General features: G+C 43.2%; 1 protein-coding gene across 2 annotated transcripts in view; it reads right to left on the minus strand.

Annotated features, from left to right (window-relative positions):
* Positions 1-11,247, minus strand: part of LDAH (lipid droplet associated hydrolase) — a 108,927-nt gene that overhangs the window by 61,447 nt on the left and 36,233 nt on the right. For both annotated transcript variants that reach the window (XM_060186637.1, XM_060186638.1), the window contains exon 3: positions 5,908-6,077. In XM_060186637.1, coding sequence (XP_060042620.1) covers positions 5,908-6,077 — 170 coding nt within the window. The remainder of the gene's footprint in view (positions 1-5,907; positions 6,078-11,247) is intronic.

Here is an 11,247-nt window from a genome sequence, read left to right on the forward strand (position 1 = left end):
CTTGCAAAGTTTGAGAAAAATATATTAAATAGTTTTTGAGTTATGAAAAGATGAAAAAAGCCCACACGATTTTTCCACTTTGAAAGCAATTTCAGGATTAAAATATATATATATATATATATATATATATATATATATATATATATATATTTATGCAGATAACTAGAAAATGGCTGAAGTTGAAAAGTTGAAACTTTCCATGTATCTGGGTTTCAGTGGGAAATTCTGGGTGACTCAGGAGGGGGGGAGATGGAGAGAACAAGCAGGTTAGTATACACCTGCAGACTTGAATGAGTACAGAAATGATAAGGAGAATAGGATCTCATCAAGCCCAACGCAACAGGGGGCTTATTGTTTGCTGGAATACTACTCTGCAATCAAAAAAGATGATATGTGTCCTTTGGGATAAAATGGATGGGACTGGAGGTGATTATGCTCTGAGAAATAAGTAGAGAGAAGAAAGACAAGTACCAGGTGGTTTCATTCATATTTGGAATCTAGAGATCTGATTTACACGAACTTGCCCAAAACAAAAAATATCCGAACAAAACAGATGCAAGCAAACTGTCTGTCAGACTTCTAAGAACTCTGTGGTGACCTTTGGAAGGTGGGAAGGTGGGAAGGTGGGGATACAGAGCTCTGGTGGTAAGTGTGGTGTGGAACTGTGCATTGTAATCAGACAATCGTGTCATAAACTGTTAATGGCAAATACAATAAAAAAAACAAATGAGCTTACCCTATGACTTGACAATCACACTCCTAGAAATTTATTACACAGACACACACACAGACACACACACACCCTTCAAGATCTCTGCATTCCTATATTCATAGCAGCATTGTTCGTAATAGGCCAAACATGGCACCAACCCAGACACCCAATGACGGATGAAGTGTTAAGAAAGTTGTAGTGTATATATGCAGTGTAATACTGCCTTTCTTAAAAATTATGAACTCACTGCCTTTGCTTCATCTTGCAGGAAATCATTTTTAAGTGAAATCGATCAGAAGCAGAAGGACAAACATTAGACAATCTCACCTATAGGAACTTAAGCAAAAGAGGAGGGAAAGGCAAATTTGGATTAGACAGCAGGCCAAGCATGTGAGAGGCAAGCAGAGAGAGACACAACGCACAATGCTGGAAGAAGACTGGGCTGGCTGGTGAGAGTGGTGTTTCGACAACTATGAGGGAAATATGAGAAACTGCAGTCGCGACAGACAACGGGCGTGTAACTCATTACCTCCCTAAGAAAACAAACAAAAAGACAAACAGAAAGAAACTGGCTCTGGCCAATGTTCTTATTCCTCTTTTTGACTTCCAGCATCTCTTCCTGTGTCAACTACTGAATGGTGTCCTCTGCGCAGGTCACATTCTCTTCCATTTACAGGACAGCAATGTTCCCTTGACCAGCTTCTTCCTTGACCTAGCATTTTGTCTCCTTCCTTCACTGCGTCAACTCCTGGATCACTGTTCATCATCCAACATTCTGCCACTTCCTTCCATTATCTCACTAAAAATGTCCGCTTGGAGCTCATCAGCGGCCACCCTATTACTGACAGCAGAAATCTTCGGTTTTTGTTCTTGGCAACCTATTTATAACTTTGCTTTTCCCAGTTTTCCAAACTTAATTTTTAATTTCTCAGTTATCCACCGATGCATAATATACCCTGTAGTTTGAAACGACAATGATTTTGTTTTTTTTCTGAGTCTGTGGACCGGGGATTCACAGGGTTCTGCTAGACGTGGGGTTGACTGCTGTCACTCTCTCTGTTGAATTCAGAAGTAGGCACTCCTACATGATGGTTTTACTCAGGACTAGCATTCCCATGGCTCTCTGTGGTCAGCCTGGGCTCTCTCATAGCCTGGTGATCTCAGGATAACCGGCTTTGGCTCTTGGTCTTCAAAAGGGAAGACAGAGTACGCTTGGGTGCAGACCAAGAGTCAAGGATAAATCCTGGCAAAGCACTTTTTCCTCCTCCCCCCACCCCATTCCCAACAATAAAATGAAAGATGTGCCTGGGATGTCTCTAGAGCTCAATTCAGTTCTAGGAGCCTATTAGCCCAAAACAGTGCTTATTATTATAAGTCATGACCGCTACTATGGACTATTTAACATTCCAGTTGCCTATTTTATTTTTTAAAAATGTTTTAAAAATAATTCTTTCTCTTTTATTTGATAGGACGGAGAGAAATTTAGAGGGAAGGGGGAATAGACAGGGAGAGAGACAGAGACACATAGCACTGCTTCACCGCTCATGAAGCTTTCCCCTGCAGGTGGGGGTTGGGGACTTGAACCCAGATCCCTGTGCACTGTAATGTGTGCAACTGACCAGGTGTATTATCACTCAGCACCCCCCATTACCCATTTTCTTAAGCTTCTTTTAAAATTCTTGATTCTAAATAGTACTGTCAGGCATATAAAAATATCTATAATTCTGTGCACTAAACTTGCTTGAAGAAGCAAGTCCTATATATATATATATATATATCACAATCACACTTTTCAGTATATTAAAGTGACAGTCAGGAACATAGCTCAGCTGGCAGAGCACAGGACTTGCACAACCTGAGGTCCCCTGGCTCCACCTCTGCTCTGGACTCACTCTCTTTCCTATAAACAGCTACGAAAATAAATCTTAAAAAAAAACACAAAATCACATTAAATATGTAAGTCACATGTCTAAAATATGCACTAAGTCTCTTCACATGAGTTTAAGACCAAAGTTGTATATAATTAGCCACAAAAAAATATTATAAAGAACTGGACCCAAATAAAAAGGAAGTAAAAGCAGCTACTAACTGCACATGTCCTCACAATCTTGTGGGAGTTGAACATTCCAGTCAAAATAACAGAAGAGAGATGGGGACACAAGTTTCTTATTATCACACTTCATATGTTGTCAAACCTAACAGCTAGCTTATTCTTGGCAAAATGATTAGGGATTGCAACACTCTGGCTTATACAAACTTACTTGATTGTCAAGTGCATCTTAAATGGAGCGTGTCATGCTGACTTCAGGCATGCAGGCACTGCTGTCTGAGAGCTGCCCAGAGACACTGAAATTTCAACACTTGAGCAGGGATCATGCCGACAATATTAGCTGGACCAGGTGTTTAAAGAGGGCTGGGGGCTGAGGGCTGGGGGCTGGGGGCTGGACTACAACAACGCAGTTAATTGAAATCAGATTAAAGTCTGTGGATAATAGGGATATCTCACAGATGTCTATCCTCCTCCCTGGGTGACCTTATGTATGCGCTATTTGCTAGGTTAGAACCTTAAAACACACACACACACACAGACACACACAGACACACACACACACACACACACACGGTTCTCCACATTTCTCTGCAAATTCTACAGTCACCATCTGAACTGTGTCACTGTCAACAGGTGAGGTTAATCTTATATTTCATCTTTGTGTCCCTCCCTCCCTCCCCCAACTGCTCCTACAAGGATAGGAACAGCTGAATGTAGAGTAATAATTAGAAAGTTATGAAGCAGGGGCCAGGTGGTGGTGTACCTGGTTAAGCGCTCACATTACAGTGCACAAGGACCCAGGTTCAAGCCCCTGGTCCCCACCTGCAGGGGGAAAGCTTCACAAGTGGTGAAGCAGGGCTGCAGGTGTCTCTCTGTCTCTCTATCTCCCCCTCCCCTCTCAATTTCCCTGTCTCTATCCAATAATAAATAAAATAAAAAGATTTTAAAAATTAAAAAAATGTTAAAAAAAGAAAGTTATGGAGCTGAAGAAGTCATTTGAAGTGCAATTAACCTCAAGAAATCATGCTCCCAAAGTGAGAGAAGGGTTCAAGATGGCCGCGAACACCTGTTTCCCATACACACTAGAGACGACAGAACTTCACATGCAAAGTGGACAACGTGCAGCAAACGAAACCCAGAAAGGACAGATCCGTCTTAGTAAACCTTGAAGGACTTCAAAAACCAAATGAAGAGACTCATCCCCTGTTTAGAGAACAGAGATGCTTTACCACACAGAGCAGGAATAGTTAAAGCCACAGCACAAGGCTATTTCATGAATGAGCCCCTCCCCATCCTGAGAGTGGTCGTTCCCCACTCCCCCCATGGATCAGCCTGTGTCCTCCCGCAGACCTCGAGTTCTCTTGGTGTATTAGCCACTGAGAGGCCTTTCTCTCACACTGTGGGAAGACTGTCTTATCCACAGAGATTCCTTCACAGCACAGGGTCTGACACATGTATTGAATAAGAAATAAATTCTGCTATGAAGTGCACCCAGCCAGTGACTTGTTTTGGTCTTTTTTTTTTTTTGTCTCCAAGGTTATTGCTGGGGCTTGGTGCCCGCACTACGAATCCACCGCTCCTGGAGGCCACTTTTCCCATTTTGTTGCCCTTGTTGTTACCCTTGTTGCTGTCTTCATTATTGTAGTCATTGCTGTTGTTGTTGGATAGGACAGAGAGAAATCGAGGGAGGAGGGGAGACAGAGAAGGGGAGAGACAGACAGACACCCGCAGACCTGATTCACCACCCGTGAAATGACCCTGCCCCAGCAGGTAGGGAGCCAGGGGCTTGAACTGGGACCCTAAGGCCAGTCCTTGCGCTTCATGCCACGTGTGCTTAACCACTACACTACTGCCTGATCCCCCAGCCAGTGAGTTCTTTAACACGACACATGTTAGTGGAAGTATAAAGTTTTGTTTTGAAGTCTCCTGAAATTTCTAACTTTCCTGGACACTTTAAATAGGTGTTTGGGTCTTGGTATCCTGTGCAAAGTAAAATCTAGTAAGTATTTGTGGATGTACAAATGAATGAATATCTCAAAGAAGACGCCAAAGCCATAAACAAGTTTATGATCCAGACTTTTGATCACTAAGATTTAGTGTTCTAAAAGGACAGCTGTCTACCGCCAGTAATAACGATGATAATAAGTAGTCTTCATTAGAAAGGAGGCCTGAACATGTGCAAAATACTTTCCCAATAAAGACATATTCCTGTCAAGCTCTTAGCTTATTGTTGTCTTTAAGCGTTGCTTTATAAAAGACAGCAAGTTACGTGCAATTTAAGACCAGACAATCTTAGATTAAAAGGCACTCACCTAAAAAAGCCCTACCTACCTCAGCAGTATTATTATTTCCATTTTTATTATCTTTATTTATTGGAGAGACACAGCCAGAAATTGAGAGGGGAGAGGTAAGAGAGGGAGAAAGACAGAGAGACACCTGCAGGGAGAAAGACAGAGAGACACCTGCAGGGAGAAAGACAGAGAGACGCCTGCAGGAAGAAAGACAGAGAGACACCTGCAGGGAGAAAGACAGAGAGACGCCTGCAGGGAGAAAGACAGAGAGACGCCTGCAGGGAGAAAGACAGAGAGACGCCTGCAGGGAGAAAGACAGACAGACGCCTGCAGGGAGAAAGACAGAGAGACGCCTGCAGGGAGAAAGACAGACAGACGCCTGCAGGGAGAAAGACAGACAGACGCCTGCAGGGAGAAAGACAGAGAGACGCCTGCAGGGAGAAAGACAGACAGACGCCTGCAGGGAGAAAGACAGAGAGACGCCTGCAGGGAGAAAGACAGACAGACGCCTGCAGGGAGAAAGACAGACAGACAGACACCTGCAGACCAGCTTCACCACTCGGGGCTTTAACCTGAGTCCTTGCGCATTGGGACTTGTGCATTCAACCAGGTGCGCCACCACACGGCCCCTCAGAATTATTATTATTATGATGATTTTTATACGTTTACATCATGGAAACGTCATGAACAAACAGTCGCAGAGATCTACAGTAAACTGAAGATAAGGATCAAGGCAGCCATCAGCTGTCAGTCTCCCTATTCTATGAGAAGAGACAGAGGCGCAAAGGGAGGCTGAGGATGGTTCGTCAAAGAGTAGCCGAAGCACCTCCAGCCACCTGGAGAGTCGTACTTACAGGGAGCTCAGGCGCCTGCTTCAAAACCTGAAGTGAAAAGTAGGAGCCCACTGAATGGCCAATGAGCACGAGCTTCATCTCTCTGGGCACATGGGTCCTCAGGAAGGCGACCTTGTGCTCCACTTGACCCCTGAGTCCATAGACGTCCTTGACGTTTCCAGCATGTGCATCTAAAAGGAAAAGCATCAATATGTCTCCACTGAGTAACTCAAAGCAGCTAGCTTCATCGGGGAAGATGGCTTAAATATAAACATAAGATGAGGCCGGGTGGTGACGCACCTGGTGAAGCACTCACATTATAGTACGCAAGGGCCCAGGTTTGCACCCCTGGTCCCCACCTTCAGGGGGAAAGCTCTGTGAGTGGTGGAGCAGTGCTGCAGGTGTCTCTCTGTCTCTCTCTCTCTCCCTCCCTCCACCCCCTTCTCTCTTGATTTCTGGCTGTCTCTCATTAATCAAGAAATACAGGTAATAAAAAATTTTAAAGAAACTACAGTAGTAATGGTAGCTGCCATTTATCTGAAGCCTGCCATGTGCTAGGTAGGCACAACGTTAGCCACTTTATTTAAAGTAGGTTAACCAATCTCTACAACACTCCTGGGTTATTATTTTTTACTTTATAGATAGAAAATATCACATTCACAGACTTTAAATGGCAGCGGTGAGATTCCGAGCTAGTTCTCTGTCCTTAAAGTCCATGAACTTGGTGGCTCTCAGACCCCACCCAACATGTCTAAACTCCCAGGGAATGTTGGTGGTGCAGTTCCAGTGGCCACGCACTGAGGATCACTGGTTAGACTCAGTGCACTATTAAGACACAAGGATGAAAACAGACATTTTTTGTCGGAAATTCACAAAACTCACTAAGACAACCTGTTGGTTTAAAGACCTCAGACGTGGGCTGTTACTTTGACCCAGTGCAGTCTAACCAGAAACATCTTTTCAAAGGATGACTTGTCCTCAAGATTCCCCAAGAGCCAATCTGAAAAGTTCTGGATTAGACAGGTGGCTCAGTGGAGAGTGCACGCCTTGCCTGCGTGGAGCACAGGGTCTGAGCCCCGGCACCACATGCGAGTGGCAGAGCGGGACCGGCTGTTCTCTCTCCCCAGTGAGTCCTGCCGCAAGATGGAGGAGAAGCGGCTGAGTCGGGGGGAGCGTGCTCTGCGGACACCTTTCACAGGCAGACGAGAGAAACTGTAGCCGTGTGTCAACAAATACACTGTAAACCATCACACCACCGCTTCCAGTAAGGGGATAAAGGAAAAAAATAGAAAAGTGGATCTAGTTAATCTTCCAGAAAAATGAGTAAGTCTTCCTAGGTGCTTACCCAGTATTCATTTATTTATTTATTTATTTTGCCTCCAGGATCAGCTGGGGTTTGGAGGTGGCACTATGAATCTTATCCACTGCCCCTGGAGGCCCATCTCCCCCCCCCCCCATTTTATTTGATAGGGCAGAAAGAAATTGAGAGGGATGGGGCAGATAAAGAAAGCTAGACACCTGCAGACCTGCCTCACCACCCATGAAGTGTCCCCCCTGCAGGTGGGGAGCAGGGGCTCCAACCCCATTAGATTACTGTGTTTCTTGCTGCCATGACTCTCACATGGTGGCACTGGTGCCAACACTGCGGATTTATTCCAAAGGCACCGTAAGCTTAACATGAAGGCTGCTCTCCGGGCTGATGTGCTTCCTGCTCTTCTTTTAGGCCTCAGATCCTCCTTAGCCTGGCTAATTTGTCATCACCCTTTCAATGCTCACCAAGCGCTTATAAGGGAAGGAGAAAGGGTCACCCGTCAGTTTTCATAATCGACATGTCTATCTCAAGACACTACTCCTGCTCCATGCTTAAATCTTCCTCATCTCTGTTTACCCAGGTCTGGCACTGGCGGTGAATTTTTGTTGTTGTTGTTGTTTTGTTTACATTGATCCATAAGGCTTACTTCTCCAATTCTGTGGCGCTACTAATCAGCCAGATGAGACATGCTCTGTCCTAGACCTCCCTACAATTCCTGCTTCATTGAACAATTCTAGAGTTGGGGGAGGGCGAGAATTTGGGAATCAGCCTATGGTAGGATGCTTGATGACTCCAAGTCCAAGAGGTCACGTCTGAATAGCTTACTCTCCACTGCTCTCAGCATGATTCATCTCTCCAAACCAAAGTGATCAAACTGTTCTCTGACACCTAGAAGCAGACATTTAGAACATCTGCAACTCAAGTTCTTTCTTTTTCAAAAGCATCTAATACACCTGGAAGTGTCAAGATCATGGGTATTGCAGATAAGTCAGCATTTTAAAGCTTGGTAGAAAACTCATTGTCTGACTCAGGCAAATGCCTGCACGTGGGTTTCCGTGTCCTCACAAGTCAAGCAGACATAACACTTGCAGTACACTGTATAGCATCTTGTATCAACTGTCTGATCTATGACATGAAAGTTACAACTGCTGTAGCTTTAATTCTTGCCATTAAGGCCTCCCACAAATACATTCCAACAACACTTGTATAGTTAGACCAAAGGAAAAAAAAAACCCAGCTAAATGCAAACCACATTTTAAAATTTCACTAGCACCAGAAAAAAGGGTACTAAAACACAATATTTCAGATGAACTTCAATGAAGATTATAATTCAAATGAATGTTTAACAGGTAAAACTGATTTTACCTCCGGGAACTACTCAGCAGATTTCCATGATAAATAGTTGTGTTAGAATTTGCTGCAGTAATATGTCTAATGGGAAATTATTCTCTATAAATAAAATAGTTGGTGATAAAAGCTAAAAAGGTGCTACCAGAACATTACTTTTGTAGCAAAAAAATTAAACCTTAAAAGATGATATACTTGACTATGTATTTTGATTCCTATTTTATTATTTTAATATACTTTGAAAATGGTAAGGAAGTTTTCCCCCACAAAGTGAAGAAAAACTTCTATTAATTGTATCAAAATTGGGTGAACTTTATTTATTTTTATTTAATGGAGAGAGGAGGGGAAGACAGAGAGGGGGAGAGAAAGACAGACACACCTGCAGACTTGCCTCACAGATTCCTGCCAGGTGGGGAGCCGGGGGCTTGAACCGGGATCCTTACGCTTCGCACCATGTGCGCTTAACCCGCTGCACCACTGCCTGACCCCCTGAACTTTTTTACATAGGGGAAATGTTCTCCAAGTTATGAACAACTAAGAGCATTAGGAATATAATCTGTTTCTAAACCAACAGTTGTCTGAACTGACAAATGGTATCCTGATTTATGATTTTATTAGAACACAGTCTCAAGCAGGATGGTGACTCCTGCCTTTTAGAACCTGACTACTTCATAGACCAATCACTGAAATTCACTTTTAACTCATCACTCAGTTTTGGAGTTTACTTCAAATCTTTTACTTAATCCTTTTACTAAGTATTCATTTAAATTTTTATTATTTTTTTAATTATCTCCATTTGTTTATTGTATAGACAACCAGAAATTGAGAGGGAAGGGGGAGATAGAGAGAGACAGACAGCTTCACCACTTGTGAAGCTTTCCCCCTGCAAGTGGGGATCTGGGGCTTGAACCTGGGTCCTTGTGCATTGTAACATGTGCGCTCAACCAGATGCGCCACCACCCACCCCCTACTTACTAAGTGTTCACAGAGGTGTTAAGTAATGTCAATACTTCACATTTACTTTTCATCTAGTTGTTTAAATCGATCAATCTAGTTATTAAAATACTGTCACTTTTGGATTGAAATATCATGCAGCCCTTAAAACCTCAGGGCATAAATAATTCTGATAATGATTATTTTCTTCCACGTCACATAAACTAGATTGATCATTTTTACAGAAAACAGTGACTTTGGCCCAGGGTAATTGTGAAAATACAGATATAAGTACAACAAGTTCCCTTTGTCTTCAAGGGCAGACACTTTTCAGATTGAGATTGGGGGTGGGGGAGGAGTAGACCGCATATGTGCTTGTGATTTGAACCATCTATGTGGTGTGCTTGTGATTTGAACCTGGGCTGTGCACTTGGCAAAAGCAAGCACCTTATCAAGTGAGTAGATTTTAATTGGTGTTTTCCAAACAGATGGTGAGAACTGGGTCATCCAGCTATACTACTTATTTCACCAAAGGCAATGATCTGTGCAGGATTTCAGATGAAATGAAATACACAAAGGAGAGGTTTCGCAAAAGGAGAATATTAAGTTATAGACATCACAAATAATAAAAGCAAAAGGCATCAGCGTGTGAAGTGGGGCTGAGGAACAGCTCAGTAGAGTAGTGCACTGCCTTGCAATGTGAACAACCCAGGTTTGAGCCCAGTACCACTGCAGTGAAGGATGTTTCACTGCTGCTCTCTCTCCCTCTCCCTCTGCCTCCTCTGTCTCTGTGTAAAAAAAAAAAAAAAAAAAAAAGAGTGTGAGGTGCTATTTTGAACATCGCTACAAGTTCTGTGGCTGTTTGTGGCTATAAAGAGAGGGAAGGGAAGATTAGGAAGACTGAGAGTAGATCAGGTGGGTCGGTCATTGAGCGTCACTGAGGAGTCTGGAGTCCATGTGTGGGCAGTGAGAAGGCGTCCAGGGGTCATGGTGGGTGAGGACACCACCACATCTGTGTGAGAAGATGCCAACTGTAATCCTACTGTCCTAGCCTTGCTTGCTGCTCTCAAGACTTCACAGTTTGCTTGTCTCTTCTGCATTAACCCTGTGACTTACTGGTCTACTTCTCATTTACTTAGCAACTTGCTTATTTATTTCCACCGACTGTAAGTCGAGATTCAGCTGATGGACTGTTCCCTGCCCTAGACTCACCCAGCCATTCCATTTTCCTCTGTGTTCCTCTGTCAGTCATATCCCTGGCCAGAGAGAGAGAGAGAAACCTCTATTGGGTTTTCCCTCTTCCTTGGGGTTTGAGGACTGGAATAGAAGTAATTTATCATTTCTTTGCTAAATATATTTTAAGATTTATTTTAATGAAAGAGATATATAGATAAAGATACAGAGTGAGAGAGAATATAGCACTGTTCAGCTCTAGTTTCTGGTGATGCTGGAGACTGAACCTGGGACCTCAGAGTCTCGGGCATCAAAATCATTCGTAGAACTGTTACACTGTCTCCACAGTCCTGCTTCTTTGAATAATCATGACCCAAATTCATCATCAATTGTGTGATTGCCTAACCTGTTTTTTTTTTTTAGGTAATGTTTTATCAGCTGAAACTAAACCACCATGGCTTCTAGCTTTTCTGCTTCACTTTTCTGAACAAATAACTTGAAACTGGATAATGAATCTGCCATCAAGTACGCTGACTCTATGGTGGGTAAATCAAAGCCAGAAAGTCTTCCTTTCTGGAACTGCCCCCTTCTGACAT

The sequence above is a fragment of the Erinaceus europaeus genome, chromosome 3, assembly GCF_950295315.1.
Source record: "Erinaceus europaeus chromosome 3, mEriEur2.1, whole genome shotgun sequence".
NCBI classification, from domain to species: domain Eukaryota; kingdom Metazoa; phylum Chordata; class Mammalia; order Eulipotyphla; family Erinaceidae; genus Erinaceus; species Erinaceus europaeus.